This window comes from Brachyistius frenatus, unplaced genomic scaffold, assembly GCF_029030835.1.
Source record: "Brachyistius frenatus isolate BFR_SWC_R1_liver_20210118 unplaced genomic scaffold, ASM2903083v1 Contig_510, whole genome shotgun sequence".
Lineage (NCBI taxonomy): Eukaryota > Metazoa > Chordata > Actinopteri > Embiotocidae > Brachyistius > Brachyistius frenatus.
Window position 1 is genome coordinate 12,724 of NW_027211109.1, and position 20,172 is coordinate 32,895.

The 20,172-nt window shown below is 39.9% G+C and overlaps 1 protein-coding gene across 4 annotated transcripts in view; it reads right to left on the reverse strand.

The window, feature by feature from the left end:
- The window catches only part of micu3a (mitochondrial calcium uptake family, member 3a), a 28,005-nt gene extending 7,991 nt beyond the window's left edge, over positions 1–20,014 (reverse strand). Inside the window, exons 1-9 of one of the 4 annotated variants that reach the window (XM_069687976.1) lie at positions 19,650–20,012; positions 16,135–16,282; positions 14,690–14,721; positions 13,586–13,664; positions 10,907–10,954; positions 9,803–9,885; positions 7,917–7,988; positions 6,461–6,502; positions 2,888–2,983 (exon numbers count right to left, since the gene is read on the reverse strand). In XM_069687976.1, coding sequence (XP_069544077.1) covers positions 2,888–2,983; positions 6,461–6,502; positions 7,917–7,988; positions 9,803–9,885; positions 10,907–10,954; positions 13,586–13,664; positions 14,690–14,721; positions 16,135–16,282; positions 19,650–19,916 — 867 coding nt within the window. In that variant the 5' untranslated portion in view covers positions 19,917–20,012. Of the gene's footprint in view, positions 1–2,887; positions 2,984–6,460; positions 6,503–7,916; positions 7,989–9,802; positions 9,886–10,906; positions 10,955–13,585; positions 13,665–14,689; positions 14,722–16,134; positions 16,283–19,649 lie in introns of all 4 variants that reach the window. The other 3 variants (XM_069687977.1, XM_069687978.1, XM_069687979.1) reach the window with 3 other exon arrangements.
- Positions 20,015–20,172: the final 158 nt, after the last annotated feature.

The window sequence follows — 20,172 nt, forward strand, 5'->3', positions numbered from 1 at the left end:
CTCCTCCTCCAGACAAAAGCAAAGAGGGATAATGGTGACTAATCTGTTGAGTAAACACATCTTTCGCTAAATACAACCTGTTTCTTTCTTTTCCCCTAAATGCACTTCCCGAACCTCTTTTCTTCTCACCCACTTTGTTCCTCCACATTTGTTCTGTCTACTGACCTGTGTCACCTTGCTTTGGCCCCTCTCACCTGTTTGTTGACTCTGATTTGTATCTCTTTCTTTTTTCCCTCACCCTCAGGTTTTCTGCTTATCTGATCAGGTGTTCTTATTGATTTGTCACAGATCTGTTGTTTATTCATTTTTTGTGTGACCCTCTTTCTCACTTTTAATCTCAGATGGGTTTTTTTCTTGCCTCTTAATTTTGATATCCCTCATTCTTTTTATTTTCCTCACTGCTCCTTCCCTTCTGTCTGATTCGTCTGTTCTGTCCATCTTACATCCCGGCAGATGACAGGCTGCTCGGTGTAAATACAAGGTCAGCCCCATTATGCTCCACTGTCATTACCCTAACCTCAGCTTCCGCTGCCACCGCAGCACACAGCCTGTCATTAGTCAGCTAGCCTGTCAGCACTACGTTAACTGTTATTAATCATTACTGGTCTTCACCTTCACCTTGTATGATCAGACAGACAATGTGAGTTACACATGTAAACAATGAAAAGGTAAAAAAAAATAAAAAAAAAAAAGATTATAAGTCTGCTATATAAATCTAAAGAGCCCCATCATTTTGAACAGTGTAAAAGTTTTTTTTAATTTTAGACCGGTTTGTCTGTTTGTTTTGAACAGATTTTATGCCAGTAGCATTGCTCTGGATGCTATGATACTCCAGTCAGTCCACTTCGGTCCACACAGAAATATCTCAACAGCTACAAGATAGATTGACAGATATTCTTGGTCCTGAAAGCATGAAGCCGACTGACTTCGTTGACCCACTGGCCTCTCCTCTAGCGCCACCATGAGGCATTGAGAATTTTTAGAGAAATGTTTCGGCAGTTATTGAATTGTCCTTAAATTTGGAACGTTCATAATCCCCGCAGGATAAACGACAATAACTTTCATCCCCTTAATGCATATCCAGCGACATCATCACCTGGAAAAAAACAAAACACATTTATGTCAGTTTGTCTACTACACCACCAATACTTTGGTTCATAACTAAACATTTGTAAAAAATAATTTCAGCCACAGCTCTGTTTTGTGTTTAGGGAAAACACGTGTAAATTAAGTTGGTGTACGTGGTGAACATAATCTCTGAACATCGACATGTTAGCATGCTAACATAACAAGAAATTTCCCCTCGGGGATTAATAAAGTGTATAAGATTAAAAAAAAAAAAAAAAAAAAAAAAAAAAATTTGCATTTAGCTTAGCAACACTATGGCTATGTACAGCCTCAGAGCTGTGAGCATTGCTGGAGACTCTCCTGCAGTCTGTTTTTTTTTTTTTTTTTTTTAATATTAAATCTCACCAAAAGTACTTGAATGTGCAATAAATAAAATTGAAGCTGTCTAATCATGGAAGTAGAAACGTTTGCGAGTTGTTTGCCAGCTGCTGGTAGTTAAAGTCCCTACTTGATTTGAAAGGCTGAACTACATTTTACATTTCTTTCTAAATGTACACACTTTTATAATTCAAAGTTCAGAAATAACCTACTGTAGTTGAAATTACTCATGAATTCCACGTGATTCGAAATGAGTGCGGTGCTGTGATGATCAGGCTTTTTGTATGTGCTCTGTAGTCAACCTTCTTATCATTATACCAGTGTCATTAAACATATTTGGTGTAAAGTGAGCACAATATGACACCAAAGCTACAACACTAGCCACAACATGGCACAGATAACAAGGCACAGTTGCACATACAAAGCAGAATGAAGACCAAATGACAGACGGCAGGTGAGAAACAGAAGAGGTTATTAGAATACAGACATAACAATAATTGTCATTTAACAATAATAGGTCCGTACTGTCCCACCAATGCACTGAACCAAAACAAAAAGTTAAAAAAAAAAGAAAAAAGAATGCTCAGCAGAAACAAATATATGAAAATGATTTCAAAATTATCATTAACACATTTGTTCATCTGGAACAAACGACTTATACAATGAAATGTGTTGATGGATGGACGGATGCAACTTAAAATATTTGGAGGAGGCTCGGATTATCCCATAAAAAATTTCAGACTAATTTAGTGTCAATATTAAGAGAGATGCGTTGGATGTAGGTATCGAGCTGATTGCGAGACGTTTCTTTCAGAGCTCATCCAAACAGAAATGATTTCACATTGGAAAAAGGAACAGCATTGCTACAAACTACTGAGGGATAGTCATTCATCTAAATTATTATAATTAGAGGAAAAAGCAGAACGATGTGTGAAAAAAAAGAAGGAATACTAGGATAGATTATGAGGTATGTTTGAACTAACATTCAGGAAAGAAAGAAAGAAAGAAAGAAAGAAAGAAAGAAAGAAAGAAAGAAAGAAAGAAAGAAAGAAAGAAAGAAAGAAAGAAAGAAAGAAAGAAAGAAAGAAAGAAAGAAAGAAAGAAAGGAAAACAAGTGAGTCTACTTCCATCATCAGTATCAAGCGATTCCAGAATGAAAGTTTGTGATGTATGTTTTTTTACAATAAACCCATATTAGCATATTGTTTGGTCCATTTGAACATGAGTTACATGATTTCTCCAGAGGTTGGACATTAAGGCTTCCGTGCTCATGTGTTAATATAAAGGTAAAAATCGATGTTCTTATTCTGGCCAAGCTTGATGCAACCACACTATTCGAACGTTTTGGGATATTTGGAGTATCTATTTTAACTAGAGGGAAGAGGAAGAGTGAGAGATGAAGGATGGGATGAAGTGACAGAAGATAGTCGGGTCTGTGTACCTCCGCCAGGTCAGAAAAGAGGACTTGACTGGCGCTTCGCCTCAAAACGTCCCAGTAACTCCGCGCCACAAACTCCTGACTGTCTTTTTTTAGCACCTGTAGGAGTGGTCAAGCAGGGCGAGGGTCAGTTCACCTCCAACTTAACCAATGCAGAAAGTAAACCTCCAGTGTTTACTCTATAAACTTTCATTACATACAAACATATTCAGTAACTTGCGTGTCTGAAACTAAATTTAAACATAGTACAAACATAGACACATACAAAGGCAATTATAGGTGAAAAATACTTATTTACATAATTCTTTACATGTGGCTCGAACTAATCTCCCTAACATTCTGCTAAACCAAGAAAGACAGAACAAATAATGGACTAAAGGTAACAGAAATATTTGGTCGTGAAGATAAAACTGCTTAAAACCAAAATAAACCTGTAATATCACTTTACATCTTTTGATTTAGCTGTGAATTTACCCTTCGAACCAGGCACAAAAACATGTTAGCATCATAAAGATAGGAAGCCTGTGAAGGGGTCAGATTATACACATTAACTCTTGCTTCCTATACAAACGGATTCACGTTAGAGATAAAGGACGTTAATGAGGGCAAAATAAAATATGTAATCCTCTTCAGTTGCACTCTTTAACACAACATCACTGATTGCGGATGAGGGACCTGTTGTAAGTCTACTGTATTTGAATCAATAAAGTCATTACGTTTACTTTGTGCCGAGTCAGCAACTAACACAAGAAAACGTTTTACTGAAATTTGAATTAAAAAACAAAACAACATCTAATGAATCACTGACACAAATAAACAATGTCTTTAAGGTAAAGCAGGTTTATCTCTATTAAACCGTATAATATTAGAGCAGCTCTATTCATAGCAGCGGAACAACAGCTGGTTTTATTTAGCCTGTATTGTACCTTAATAAAAGCCAACGACAGAGCAGAGCTGCTGACCACCCACCTCGTCTTTCTCTCCAGGGAGAATGCAGCAGCAGCCATTTTAACATGACCCTGCACCGCTCTTCACTTCACAGCGACAATGCAGCTATCCATCACAACACTGACAGGACAAGGAGTGTCTAAGTGTATGTGTGTGTGTGTGTGTGAGACAGAGAGAGAAGCTCCAGTCCAAATAGAGACTAGTGGCTGATAGCCAACAGTTACTGGACAGCCCCCAACCTCCTGATATTTTCACTACAATGTTTTCCACCTCCATTATAAATATTAATTATTGCTATAGGTGAGATTTATCATTATATCTCAGGTTGTTAAATATTTACATTATATCATATAAGTATTTGACCATTGAAAGCCTCCAAACCTCTCCCGTTCCTTTACTGCTATGCTGCTTTTTGGTAGAGAAGTTTTTTCAGCCTCATATTAGATGACTAAAAGATCAATAAAATCTGTAAAAGGGTTTTTCTTTTGTAAAACTATATCGAGAAAGTAAACAAAAAGCCAGTAAAAAAGCCATTTTGGATGCCGTTCCACTAACAAACATAACCTGTTCACATTCTTTATAAAGTTAATGTGAATGTTACCAGACAATAGAAACAACTATCTGTCTGGAGCTCAGACCGCTTTCTATAAAGAAATATCCTACTCTCCCTTTGTATTAACAAACTTCCCCCAATGGGAACAGACACGCACACACGCGCACACACACACACACACACACACACACACACACACACACACACACACACACACACACACACACACACACACACACACACACACACACACACACACACACACACACACACACACACACACACACACGGCACATGTCCTAAAACGGTCTCAAATGGACACAGTCTGATTGTGTTTGGAGCTTCAGCGTCTCTGGTCGTTCTAAATCACATCACTCTCTTTTGCAAGAGTTCATCTCTCCTGACCTCTTAAATCTATTTCTCTTTTTCTGTCATTCCTCTGTCCATTCATCCCAACCCCTGCCCATCATCCCTGGATCAATCAGGCAGCTGACCTGACAGATGGACAATCTGTCTCAAATCTGTCTCTATCAGCCTCTCTCTTTCCATGCATCCTTTCAAGAAGCCAACAGAGTACATTGTACTGATAACAGAGGATCAGGTGGACTGGGTCAGGGTTAAGGATTTCTGTTTTTTAAAGGACGAGGTCCGGACACAGAAGTAGATGACAGGTTCATTAAACACTGTTCTCAAACAGGGTTGATATCGTTGGCATTTACACAACTGAAGATGACCACAGTTCCTAGAATCCAGAAAAAATATACTAAAGTCATTATTTTACAAATAAAATTATTGGTAGTTTTGTTTCACTGGATTAAATGGTTAGATCATGAGATTCATTATTTGTAGAATTTGGGGGGAAAAAAGCTTCCCGATTGTATGAACCTATCCTTCATACCATATCTTCATTCACTGCTCTGTCTCTTCTGTCCACAACTGTAAACTGAGAGGCAGCATTATCTTCCATGTACAAAATGTGATTATTCCATTGCGTTGGGAAATTTGTCTATTTGCTTTCTTGTCATGAGTTAGATGAGAAGATCGATGCTGCACTCGGGGAGAATCACCAGAGGTCCCAACGATTTTATATTATCACAAGACGATATTAAACAATTAGCATTTGCAAGACATATATTGCATTATACTGCGATTTAGTAACCTTTTTAAAACTGAAAATCATGTCTCTAAAGGAAAACTTTGTCTACACGTGTTCTATCTAATAAAATAACGTTTTCTGTCTGTTCATCTCACTTCAATGTTTTTTGCAACACAATGGGATTGTGAAGCAGACAAGACGGACCAACATAATAGCCTGTCATAAATGGTGCATGCACCTGACAAATGTATTTATTTATTATATTATAAAATATTAATATTTAACTTCTGTGTATCCATACAATATTGCCACGCAAAATATACCGATACTGCTGTATCAATTGTTATACCTAACACCCCTCACTGTCATGTATTGACATTAAATATGGAGCTAGTTAGATAAAAGGCAGATAAAAACACATGTAATTTTTAAACTTTGATTGTTGAATGGATTACACGAGAAACAACTGATTAGTTTAGCAAATTTTAAGGATCTGCCTGCTTGCCTCTGAGCAGAGTAAGGAATTGTTTCCCCTGATAAGTGGCTGCTGGGTGTGGCCTTACTGTATATTAAAGGTACAGATATGATCAAAGTATCAGTCTTCTCAGCTATGGTAACACTTAACAAGAAAGTAAATAAGTGTATTTTAAAAGCTCTGAAGTACTCATTTAATCAAAGGTTGCAATATTGAGAAACACAAACCGAAAAGAAAATGTTCTGTCCATTGACAAAATGTTCAAAAGTGGATCAATATATTCTGAAGTCTATGAACAATATGGTTGCTTAACCTGCCGTTGCCACCAGCTTAAAATCTCCATTGTGTTTTGCTATTCTGATTTGATATCCGGCAAAACTGTGAAGCAGGTCAGCTGACAGAAACAGGTAATCTCTCTGCTGCTCTGTTCATCCTCCCATCAATTTCTTTATCTGTCTAAAGAGCAGAAAAAGACACTGTGGCGTTATGGGTTTGGATACATACGCTGTTCATGGGGGCAACCTGATATCCATACAGCTGCATAGTCTAACACACAGAGAGAGACATGAGGAAGAGAAAGAAGAGGACAGAGCATGCAGTCAGAGAGGAGGAGGAGAAGAGAAGGTAAAAGACATGTTAGTACATGCGAGGAAAGAGGATGTGTCATTTTCAGCACGTCTGTGATTACATTTTAGAATACACACTTTGCTTTACGACACTGTGCAGTGCACATAGTTCCCACAGATGATTTGTAAGATGATGCATGACTCGAACACTGTAGCATTTTTCTTTCAGATTGATGATGAGTATTTTTGATAGGATTTCCTGGGAGCCAAAAGCTTTACCGTGATAGATCTGTAACACACCAAGTGGCTTCAGTTGTTAGTGTGATGACTTCATGATGTTGATATTTTAGTAGATAAAGACTTTAAAAGTGAGTATTAATGTGATTGTAAGTCTTCATTTTAACCAAAGCGTCATTTTGCTTGATCTCTTACCTGCCAGTCAATAACCGCCAATTACTGCTAAATATATATTAGAAATATTCACGTTTTTAGATGGGCAGGTAACAAAGGCAAACATTTTTGCAAAGCAGCCCCTAAATTTGAGACTAAGATACTGTATGTAATGAGCAGAACATTTTGCTGTTAAAAAAAGTAAAATAATATCTCTGGTGGTCAAAGTATGTTATGGTTTCACTGTTTGTATATAACCTCAAGCATATCTCGAGGCTACTGAAATGTCTTTTCACCTATTGGCCAAAATATATGCCAGCACCAATAAATCTGAAGTAAATCCGTATTGATCTGATTCTAAATGTTGGCTTGATGGATTAGTAAATGCAGTTATGGGCATAGAACAGATAGCAGACACATGCAGTGTAGTAAAACAAGTTGGCTCGTGATGTTTCAAAACTTAAAATCATAGACGTGCTGAGAGAGACACAATTTTTTAAGAGTGTATCAAATATAACAAGAACACAGGAAGGATCCTGTCACAGTAAAAACAGAGGAGATACCACAGAGTCAAAAACAGTTTCTATGAGGGAGCATGCATGTTTAGTTAAATACAGATAATAAATAACTTGGATGATGATGTGTCATTTTCAACACATCCACATGTACCCTTTGTCACAACACTCATCTCACCTTTTCAGTAACCTTAACAAAGTGGCGAGAGGTGTTGTGGCACGTTACACTCATGGATGTGTTCAAATGGCATTTTAAAGGGAAATATACATTTTACTTTTTACTGTTATATTAAGCTCCATAAAACCAGGATGTTTTGGATTTTTCAATCACATGTTTACCCCTCTGATGAGAGCCGCATTATCAACGTCCATGTCCACATAGACTTCCCATTGTTGCTTCACTGTTGGCTGTGCTAAGCTTAATCAGCAGTGCAAAGAATAGCATCCATCCTCAAGCCCACATACACCCTCGTCCTCCAACTTTCTTACCAACTGCGCAGACTTCTCAGCATCCCCTTTTCTTCCTTTCTTCTCATTTTTCTTCCGGAAGATCTCCTGAAGCTGTAACGAGAGAAAGGATGAGGATGTCATTGACAATTCAAAGCCAGATCTAAAGCGCTGTTAGAAGCTTAAATGCTCACATGTACAAACATCCACTGAGTTCACGAGGTCATTCACTCTTTCATGCAGGTCTATGATGTGATTCAGGTTATGGTCTTTTGGCAACATGATTAAGAGTGTTGGTTTTCTGGTGTGACTTCAGAAGTGATTTATGTTCACAGATATTAAAGGACAAATCAATGCCGAATCCAATATTGCAGAAAACTACAGCCGTGGGGTGATGCAAAGTATCAACTGTTCTTATATTTTTATAGCGTTAATTATAATTCAATTTTTATTACTAATTACAAATAATAGGGAAAATTGTTACCTAATGCCATAAATCAAACACAGCAATCAATTTCATGGGGAACATCTTAGGAGGTGTGATGATAACAACAGAGAGTGAGTTTTTATGTGGTTTATTTAAATAACATATTTCCTTTATCTGACTAACATTCTCACTTGTAAGGAAAACAGAAAAAGCAGCCAAACCCTCAATGTGGGAAAAAAATTTTCCTGCTCCACACCTGCCTGCTCCCCCAGGATTTTTAACCATTACCACGCCTTGCTGCTGATGTGCCGTCCCACTCCCACCAGCCGCTGAGATTCTGATCCCTTCCTGCCTGCAGCAGTGTTTCAGTTATAAATCTGTCAGTCTCATCCCACAGGGGAAAGAAACACATGTGTAGCCCTCAAGAAATGCTACAGTTAGGCTGCTCAGCTGCTTAATAAGACACCTTTAGAAGACGCAAACTCCAAATCAGTGTTTTCAAATGCTTTAAAACTGAAAAAAAAAAGAAGAAAATCCTAACTTTTCTGCCGTTATATTTGGAGTCGTGATATCCATACGATTTAAGGCCATCTTAATATAGTTTTACATCCCTTTAGAGATCTGCTATGAACAGGCTGTTTTGTGTCTTTGTTTTTTAAGGTGCATTGATGTTATGACCCTCTCTTTTGATAGGCTGAATTTTTCCAAGTGGCAAATGCCCAGGCAAACCAAAGGTTTTCTTGGGTCTTGTAGCTTGCTAGCTCTACGACGGACTGACTCTTTGGTGTTTTCTTCCAGATTTAAAGGTTGGACAGTGGGCCATGCTGAGGGCGGAAAAGTGACATGAGCGTAAGTTTGTGACATCACAAATTTACGGAACTTCAAACGGCACCGTTTCTGCATTTGGGCTCCAACTACTGACCAACTTCACTTTGTCACATTATTCATATAGAACCTGAATGTGCTTTATAAAAAAAAAAAAGGAATGGAAATTTTAATTCATGCATTATGGGACCTTTAAGGCAGTAGCAGTAGACGAAATAGATGAAAAAATTCTATACAGTATATACCGTCGAACAAGTCAAACATCAGAGCTACAAATTATTGGTGTTCATAAAACAAATTTGGGCTAAGGAAAGCAATTTTAACATTACTAACATTAAAATGTGACTGTACATGATTCATTCATATTTAGTAGCCGTCCTTTCATATTTCCAACTTCTAAATATCACCCTGTGCTTTCCCTGAGACGATGACAGTGACTCTTCCACACAATTAAGTCTGGTGGGTTTCGTGTTTGTCACCAACAAACTCACATAAATGCAATTTTCAAGTGGAAGCTTTTGTGTTACGTCCTTTTACAATCACAGATAATCACTTCACACTGACTTTCAGTATATGCATTAACCTACACGACACTTCTCTATTGTGGTAGGAGAAAAAAGTGATGTTAATATTGACGTGTAAATTCAGAGGGCTTTTCTCAGTATCAGCGACTCACCACCAAGAACTCCCTCTTGTCCACCATCTGGTTGCCGTCTGCATCAAACATATTGAAAGCAATCTTAAAGCCAGCATGAGGCTCTGGAGAACAGAGAGGAGAACACACACAGGGTGAGTGTGTGCGTGTGTTTGTTAAAGGCAATTTTAAATCCGTACACAGCGAGCGATAAAGTGGCGTGTAGCGTGGATAGGAAGGAGAAGGGGTGAGAGAGTAAACGTTTATGGACTCCACGAGTTAACATTTCAAGTTTTAGATACCTTTTTCTCAGTTGTCAAACTCAGCTTCTGATCTACAAAATCAGACAAATCTTTGGACCACAATGTAAATATATATATATAAAAAATTAAAAATACAACAAATATATTTGCTGCAGATTTGCTTGATTGAGGCCAAACAAGATGGCATAGTTGTAAAATGAGTATCATTTATCTTTCACTTTTTAAAGATTGTACTATGTAAAGAAACTTGGTCATTATTTTTATTTACCTTCCCCCCTGACTTTGACAAACATGAATTAAATCGAATAAAACCTTTTCTGATTAAAGTCGTTCTTATTCCTTTTTTAACTGAAAATATGTAAAACTTTTGTGTCAAATGTTGCTCATTGTGTGAAGACATCATATAAGAAGGCAGCCGCTTATTATGACATTGAACATTTTCACTGTTTCATTTCTGTGATTTTTACAGAGGAGAAAATTAATATCTCCTCTGTAAAAAATAAAATAAAATCCAGAAATGTGAGGAGAAGTGAGACGAGCTATTAAGATATTAAGATTTAAAGGTGTACAGAGAAAATACTTATCACTGTAAATAGCTAGCCTCTCATTTATGCCATGTTTAGGTTTTGAAAAGGTTATAAGCTAAGCTATATTTTTTCTTCTGTCTCTCTCATTTTCTGTCTTTCCCTGAGATGGAAGGGGAAAACCACCAAATTTGTGACATAATTGTCAGGTTGTTTGTACCCGAGTAGAGCTGATATTACTTTCCGTGGCTAACACTATTCACCTACAACAAGAATAGAAAAATGCTGACAGAAAGTGAGAGAATGGTTTGATTATAAGGTTAAGTGAAAGGAGGATGAGTAGAGACTGAATTACTCACTTGTCAGGATGCAGAGCAGGAACAGGTACTCTGTGTATGAGATGATGCCTGGTAATGAGATCAAGACAAAGGGAGTTAAAGAAAAGGTCACATTCAACACACACGCGCGCACGCACGCACGCACGCACGCACGCACGCACGCACGCACACACACACACACACAATGTTTACAGATGTTCAAAGACCGTGGGCCTCCTGAGCCTCACACACAGACACTAACACACATAATCCCTCCTTTCATGAAGATAGCATCTTAAAATGTGTCTTCTCCAAGCCGAGCTGCCAACAGCCATTTGGCCACACACCGTTTCTTTTTCGACACCCAGAGTGTCCAAAGAAAAGACACCGGCTTATGTGTGCAGGTCTATGTGTCTGTGTTTGGATAAGCAAGTGAAAAATGTTTTAGGAAGCCATCCTTTCTTGCCTCAGGCACATTTAGGAATCTTTGTAGCTCCATCTAAGCTCTCTCTCCCTCTTTTTCGCTTTCTGTCTGATCGTTCAGATAGTTCAGGGTGACTCGCTTGAGTGTTACGGGAGACTGCTTTCCCATTTATGTGTATGTATGCATGTGTGTGTGTGACGGTGAACATGACACCCGTCAGAGCCAGTGTGAGCCTTGTGTTTTGCTGATGCTTGACTGCTTTGTGTAGAGGAGCTGGTTTGGAACTGAATTCTTTTTTTTCTCCGTGTAGCCTGAGCTCTGCAAAGACCAGAATATACACTCTGAAGCCACTCAGGTTTCTGCAATACAGTCTCCATGTTTACACTGCCATACTTTCAGTGATACAATACTGAATAAAAAGGTGGGTAAAGAAAACACCCTTTTCTCATTCAAATGAATTGAATTACATATTTATTTAGATTTTATGTCAGCCTAAGAGTGTGCTGATCCAGATTTTAACCAGTGACCCGAGGATGCCTGTGAATACAGTCCTCTTCCCAGTTTGGTAAGGTATGGGACAGTGAATCAACCGGCATGGATCATTGTATCCATCATTACGCAGTTCTAGCGGTGATAAATTCCCAGATCATCACTGTGCTGAATACATAGAGTCTTTCTAAAGCAAAGTAAAAACATTAGTGTGCTGGATTACTCAGTAAATTGCTGACATATTGCACAGTCCACCACACACACAAACACACACACTCACGCACACGCACGCACACACACACACACAAACACACACATACACACACACACACACACACATACACACACACACACACACACACTCCTTTGTCTGACACACAGTGCTGTCATTCTCAGGAGAGGAGAGCGTGTTCTGATATCAGCACACAGACACACAAAGACTGGCGTTGTACGAAAGCCAAATTATATACATGTGAATGAAGAAATGGGCGTTTTTCAGCTAATAAAACCAAATAGGTACATATGGAAGTATTACTGAATGCTGATGGTGTATGTGGGTGTTTGTGTATGTGAGTGTGGTTTTGGCAATGATCCAACAGCCGTATCATTAGACATGCACTTTATAAGGTACAATAAGATTAAAGTATAATGTCTTCCTTTCCAAACTTACTCTCTTTGCTGTTTTACTCCTTGAGTTGCTCTTTTAACTATTACATTTCTGTCTACTTTGCCTGTTTGTCTTTTACATTCACCCCATCCATTTCTTACATTTCTCTACACCTCGCTAGATCTCCATTTTTGAATCTCATTATGTCTTCTTCTTTTGGAAGAAGGCCATCCTCCTGGACACTTGTCCCAATACGGACTAAATCAAACACACACACACACACACACACACACACACACACACACACACACACACACACACACACACACACACACACACACACACACACACACACACACACACACACACACCAAGTTATCAGCTGAAGAATATATTTCTGTTGTTACGGTAGAGGAAGAGAGGGGATGCATCACACATGGTGTGCTATATTTAGCATCTCCCAGTGTGTGTCGGTGTAATTATCACTACGGGGACTCAGTCCCAGACTGTGATTCCTCTGTTACATGCTGCTGAAGCAAATGCTTAATTAGGGTGAGCTTCTCTCCCTCTTTTTCTCTTTGGAGAGGAGAGGAGAGGAGAGGAGAGGAGAGGAGAGGAGAGGAGAGGAGAGGAGAGGAGAGGAGAGGAGAGGAGAGGAGAGGAGAGGAGAGGAGAGGAGAGGTTGTTTGGCTGTAAGGCGTAACAGCATGACATCAACTCCGGATTAGAGACACCTACAGTGACACACAAACTCAAGTACTATTAAATCACATATCGAGAAGTAATCTCTGGTAGACACACACACACACACACACACACACACACACACACACACACACACACACACACACACACACACACACACACACACACACACACACACACACACACACACACACACACACACACACACACACACAAGCACAGAACTGAAAAGCTGATAAATAAACTTACATGTTGCGTATTCCTCTCATTACCAAGAAATTGAAACTGTAGAAATGATATAGCATATATGTATTAAGTACATTTATAAAGCTAATTAAACTCTAAGAGCTAAAAAGCCTCAAATCCCAGTCAACTCAAATTCAGTGACCTTGTTTTTTCAGTTTGATAATGAAGCCTAAAACAGGGTAAAGAGTCTTTAAGAGTGTGTGTGTGTGTGTGTGTGTGTGTGTGTGTGTGTGTGTGTGTGGTTTCCGACCTCTTTCTCTCAGGTTGCGGAACAGTTTGGAGGATCCTCTCCACACCGGGGGAGTGTCTGTCAGGATCTTCTCCAGCTCCTGACACAAGCACAAAAAACATACAGTAAAAAGTAAGAGACACTGTAAAACACAGCACTTCCCCTTTAAAATTCAAGAGACAAACAGGAAATGAGAGAAGGTAGCATGCCCTGGAAATCAGAAAAAGCCTGAGAGGTCATTTATTCTGGCCTTGAAACTAAAAAAATATATATTTCATGTGCATTCAAGTGAAGAAAATCTGTGGTTTTAGCGGGATGTGATATTTCTTGTATCTCATACTATACTAGCATAAGCCAACTGCCAACTGCAGAGGGCAGTAATACGAATGCGTAGTGTCCACGAGACATGCTTTCTTCCTGATAAAGAGTTAGTGGAGGTAACAGAAGGAAGGCAGAGAAGAGAAAGACAGCTGATCGATCTAAACATTTATGTAAAAAAAAAAAGGTTTCTGAATATTTTTTATCAAATAATTTGCAAATCTTTTCTGAGGGGGGAAATGGATTCAAAACCCTATGTTTGAGTTTGTACTGTGCAGCAAAAAAAAGTGCTCATTGTGGCCACTAAAAGCATGTCATACACCTACCAGCCCACTAGAGGGTAGTGTGTTGGCCTCGTGGTGGCTTGAAAAACCACATGGTCAGGGTTGGGAAATAAAAACGCGTGGCTAGAGTTATGCACCAAAACTGTATAGCTTTAAAGACATCCTCCTTGTCTTCTTCGCAGGGTGAAAGTCCACAACTTGTGCCACTTGCTTACTTTAAAGGACATCACCGCCTTCGTAAAAATGACGCCTGTCACATTTGTCATTTGGACCTCTGACACGTGACCTGACTTATGAGAAGTGTGTCTCCTTTAAATACTGCTCTGCAATACATGCACAATCTGCAATACATGCACATGCAGAAACTTTATAATTACGGAAAGAAACTGCTCAACAATTCTAGCAAAACAGGATTGAAACTTAGCAGTGTATACAAAAGCCTGTAACAGATGTAACATGCAACAGATGTCTGACTGCAACATGGAGGAGCAGCAGAAAGAAGGATTTAGAGTGTGTCTCCCACCTGTTTGGTCAGGGACCTCCAGGGCCTCTTGTCTGCCAGGGAATGAGACAAAAGAGGAGAGAAGAAGAAGGGAAAGAGGAGAAGAGAGTTTGGGTGGGCTCGATCAGATAGCATCTGTATGATCTAGAAATGGGTCTTAATGTGCCTGGTACAGTCACACACACACACACACACACACACACACACACACACACACACACACACACACACACACACACACACACACACACACACACACACACACACACACACACACACACCGTATATATACTCATCACAGGCCCATTTGTATCGTCTAAAGTGCCCCGTGCTTGTCTTTGTAGTATGTGGAATGTCCCCGTAAAAGCACATGCTACTTTTGTTCTGTTTTTATACAACAAAGTTCATCTAATTCAACTTCAAAGGGGGCATTAGAGGATGTCGGCTGCCGAGAGGGCATGCGCGGCTGTATCGTATGTCAGCGAGCCAAGCCTAGATGTAAACACACACGTGCAGGTGCACAGTTTGCACGCAATTCAATCATACGTCAACTGAAGAGAGAAAAAGTAGTTGTTTTTGTTTGTGACAACCTCAAAGTGTGATGACATTTTTTAGGCCAGCAGTCACACAGGAAAACGTTAAGTTGATTGTGTAGTTTACATATTAACTGGGTTAGAGAAAGAGGGAACATGAGAGATGAGAGCAAATGGAATGTGTGTGTGTGCGTCTCTGTGTGTGTGTGCCTGACTAACATTAACCTCAGACTAAACAATAGCGGTAAAGCCATCTGCTTTGAGGCTGGCTGGCCGGGACTAATCTGTTACGACTGGCCGTGGGCCGACAGAAACTGCAAAGATGTCTTTAAACCCAGAATTGTTATATCTGTCTGGAAAATCAAATTCAGATTAGAGATCAAAATCAATTAACTTAAAACACATCAGATTCAGTTTGTTATCAAATGAACGTCTAATCCAAATATAGACACTACAGTAACTGCATTCAATTCTTATGTTTGGAATCAACTACCACAAAACAGTCGTGAAAAATGATATTCTAAGATACTGAAAGAGCAAAATAAGGTCTGCACTGACAATTAAAGGAAAGAAGGAAGTGAGTTTACTGCGGGAAAAGGGAACTAAAAGCAGGTCAAGGTCAGATGCAAATGTTATATATATTAAATCAGTGCAATTAAATCTAAATACAATGCAGATATCAGCTACATGTTAATGTTACCCGACATAAATGCCTGCATACATTGTCAAATTGAAAATGGAATTAAGATTTGACTCAAAGAAAGAATATAGTTGGAATCAATGTTCAATCTAAAAAAAAAAGAAAACATATTCCATACATATTAGAGAAAAGCTTTTGGGGGGCAGGTCGTACACAGTATACACACACAAAACTCAGTCATTTTAGTTAGTTTTGAAGCCAACCTCGAAGGCTAATCTCTGTCTGATACGTACTTCTGGGTTCACTCATGGTCACCGACTCGATGAAGTTCTGCGGGGTCATGTACAGCTGTCCGTCGTACTCCACAGAGCTGAACATGCGGAAACGATGCTCGTGGGAAGACATGTACACGTCTCCGTCCTCAAAGTCATAAGGACGTGCCTGAAGACACAAATCAAAAACACAAAAGAAAATATATTGTTACTTTGTGGCCTGATTGATGAACAAAATGAAATAAGCCATCGGTGCAGCTGTGAGCAAGAATCAGATCAAATTATTTGCAGTCTGGTTATTGCAATACTGTTGGATTCATGTCATCAAGTGATGTGAAAAGTTTATGATAGAGAACAGGTGTGTGTCAAAATGTATTTCCATTATTTAACCGTCAGAAAACCGACAACTCCCCCACACTGACAGGTGATTCATTTTCCACAGCGGTCATCGTTTGAATGTGACTTCCACAGCTGTGACAGCTTTCTGTGCAGACAGCAGGATCTAAACTGTATGTGCCTCTTCACTCCTTTTGAACCTCCATAATGAGGAGATCCATCTATTCTTGGCATCAACTCTCTCCATTTAGCTCTCTGAGATTATAAATAGCATCAGCACCCCTGGCGCAGTGTATTAACCGGAGAACAGGGACACACACACACACACACACACACACACACACACACACACACACACACACACACACACACACACACACACACACACACACACACACACACACACACACACACACACACACACAAATATTTTCTCACTACTTTATACTTTATTAGCATCTGTCTCTCTCGCTCTGTGAGGAGCGAGGGCTTCGACTTGATTAACTGCAGTGTAGGAGAGTTGCTACGCCAACAGATTGTGCCACATGAAGCTGTGTAATTAGCGGAGAGGTTTCCAAATTTAAACCCACTTGGCCGCGGGCCCCGGGGCACAGAGGCTCCTGCTCAGCTCAGCTAACGTGCTAATGAGCGCACAGAGTCATTCATAAAGCTTTGATGCTGCTTTCACCAAGGGGGCTTTGAAAGGCATGAATAGGAGATGAGTGCTAGGCTTCATGGGAATGCACCGTAATCAAGTGTTAGAGCACAGACACCCGTGGCTCTGATTCACTAATGAATGAAGTGCACAAACTTCGACAAAGGCAGCTAAGTTCACCAGCTATATGCTGCACAACATGATGTAAAAAGTCATTTAAGCTCCTTGGAAAGAAATCATTTAATGACAGTGATTAAAAAGTACATGCAGTGTGGTTCACTGTGTTCTTGTGTAGTTGTCATGTATCCACAACAGAAACAGTTTCTCTTGCCTTGTCTGGTTTTCCTGACAGCTCAGCAGATGCTCCAGGTGTTTTCCCCTCAGGCAACCTCCTGTTTTCCCTTCACAGCTGCAGCTCTTTGACCCCTCTCCTCAGCTTTCTGAGTTCTTTCTTTTAAACTCTCCTGTGTTCCTTCCTGACATCCACTTTAGTTATTTCAGTTCAGTTAAATTACGCTACCATCCAGCCAGCAGAGGTCCATTTCAGACATAAACCAGTTCATGTATCTGACACGCCACAAAGATGTAACAGTCACATGATGTAAATATGTAATGTCCTCTGAATAGGATTATTCAAATCATAATAACCTCTCGAATTAACTCATTTTAAAATTTTACTCGTGATTTTTTTATTTTATTTTATTGTTCATCGATTTGTGGTAGAAATTAACTGTGATATTAAAAAATATCAAGCCAAATCCCACGGGAGGATATACATGAGCAATATATTGATTGAAAGCACTATTGGGCCCCAATTGGACTCTTGAGGTAGCCCACAGGTCAGAGGGGCTTAAAAGGAAAGAAAAGCAGTCACTCATGCCAACAGAAAAGAATCTATCGGTCAGATGGGATTTAAACCAGTTCAAAGAAGTGCCACGGATGCCGACACACTGCTCAGGATGGGAGATAAGACTCTCATCACAGACTCCCACATCAAGTAACACAAGGAGAGATGGCATCAGCAATGAGTAAAAGATCATTACAAATTTTAAACTGGCAGATTCAATGCTGTGAACTAAAACCAGATTGAAAAACCTCCGAGACAGCATTAATAATTACAAAAACTTAATTTGCGCAAAAACTGTTTTTTCTTTAAAAAAAAAAATCATGATGGAGATTGGTCTAAAATTTTCTAGATCTGTAGCGTCCAAGATTAGTCTTCTCTGTGAGAATACGCACTGTTGCATGTTTAAATTACCCTGAGATGGATAATTGTGACCATACATTACACCAAAAACTTGAACGAGACCAGAAAGGACGATGTCGAAGAATAACGTTGTGGTTTTTAAGTTGAACAACAATTTCAGTTCAAGCTGACGGGCAGACATGCTCAAACTGACCCAGCACAACTGACGGAGTGGGCAAAATGGAGGCATCACAGTTAACGAATAACTTAACGCGTGTAATCTTGCGTCGTTATTTCAGAAAAGTGTCACACTGTGCAGAGGAGGACATACTTGAACATGAGGATTCTTGGACTCTGATGAAGATTTGCAATTAAGTTTCAATAGTATTTGTATCCCCACCTCTATTTTTTGGACCCATTGTGACATTTGACAAGCTTATCTTGCTTATGTCTCCTTATTCCTACGTGTGGTAAAATCTTAATTGAAACAACGATGAACCGTAAATTCTGTGCAGCTAAAAAGTTAAACAATTTTGCCGCACAGTGTTGTTAAGCTTTCCTTTTATCCGTTTTATCTACGGAGAATTGTGATATTCTGACTCTCCTGCTGATGTTCATGTGCTGTTAGTGTGAATTACATTACTGACTTTGGGCTGCAGTCAAGATGAGAGATCGGGGAAGTGACACGGTGAAAAGAGAACTGTTTTTAACAATCATTTCTGCAAAATAATAAAATTACTACTGCGCAGATTCAAGGGTTTTAACTAATAATAAATCAATAAATAATCTTAGAAAATAGTGCATATTATTCTGTAGTAGGCCGTGCTGCATAACGAGTACCTTACTTTAAATTTAAGAACAAAAAGCGCATGTTGATGTTAATAATTCAAAACATTAATTTGTATCAGTAAGTTAAAACACTGACATCGACTGTGTGTGCAAGTTGTGAGCTGCCCCGCGTGACAGTAACGTCGTTAGATTGTGGTAATTTCAGCACCAGCGCGAGCGGAGAGCGCCATTCCTGCATCTGCGCGCGCAAATCGTCCCGCAGCCAAAACAGTGAGCGCACTGTTTCCACTGCTGGGAGCGAGTGACACACTTTACCCGCCCGAGAGAGAGAAAAAACAAAACATACACAAAAACTGCCGAGCAGAAGTCGGCCTATCTGACAAGGTCTCTATTTGTGTCTAATCTCAGTTGAAAGAAATGTCTGCCCCCCCCATCCCTCCACACCTCCCCAGTCCTCCACAACGAGGCCCCATGTGTCAACACTGGCACATTTTCGGAAAACAAACTACGTCCTCGCTACGTGCCAGTGAAGCCCAAAACGGCTTTCAAGCTGCCGGTTGCAGTTATTACCTTCTCCTTGGCTTCGACGGTCGGGATGGACGGCAGCAGACCGTTGATGCTGAGCCTCCTCATCCTCATCCTCTTCCTGCCTCCGCCGCTCGTCATTTCGTTGTAGAAGTAAAGTGCCACGGCGCCACCCGTCGCGACGCACACACCGACGGCCAGACATCTCCGTGTCCTTCCTCCACTTGCCGTCTGACCGCCGACTAATTCGTTTCTCGCCGTCGACCAGATGTTAAGCTTGGCCAGGGCTGCCACTCTGCGAAAAACGGCCATTGCTACCGTCGATGCTGCTGCTGCTGCTGCTGCGATTTTAACTTTGAGGGCAGCTCAAAACTATCGCGTTTCCCCGGTTTCATCGCGAGATGTGCGGCCACCGCTGTTGCCGGTGAGGCTGAGAGCGAAGTCCCGCACACTGAGCGGAGGATTTGATGCTTCACTGAGTGAACGCGAGCTATTAATTTGAACCACAGTCAATTATAAACAAATGGAGCTGGGTGTAGTTGAATCTAAATCTATGTGATCTCATCCG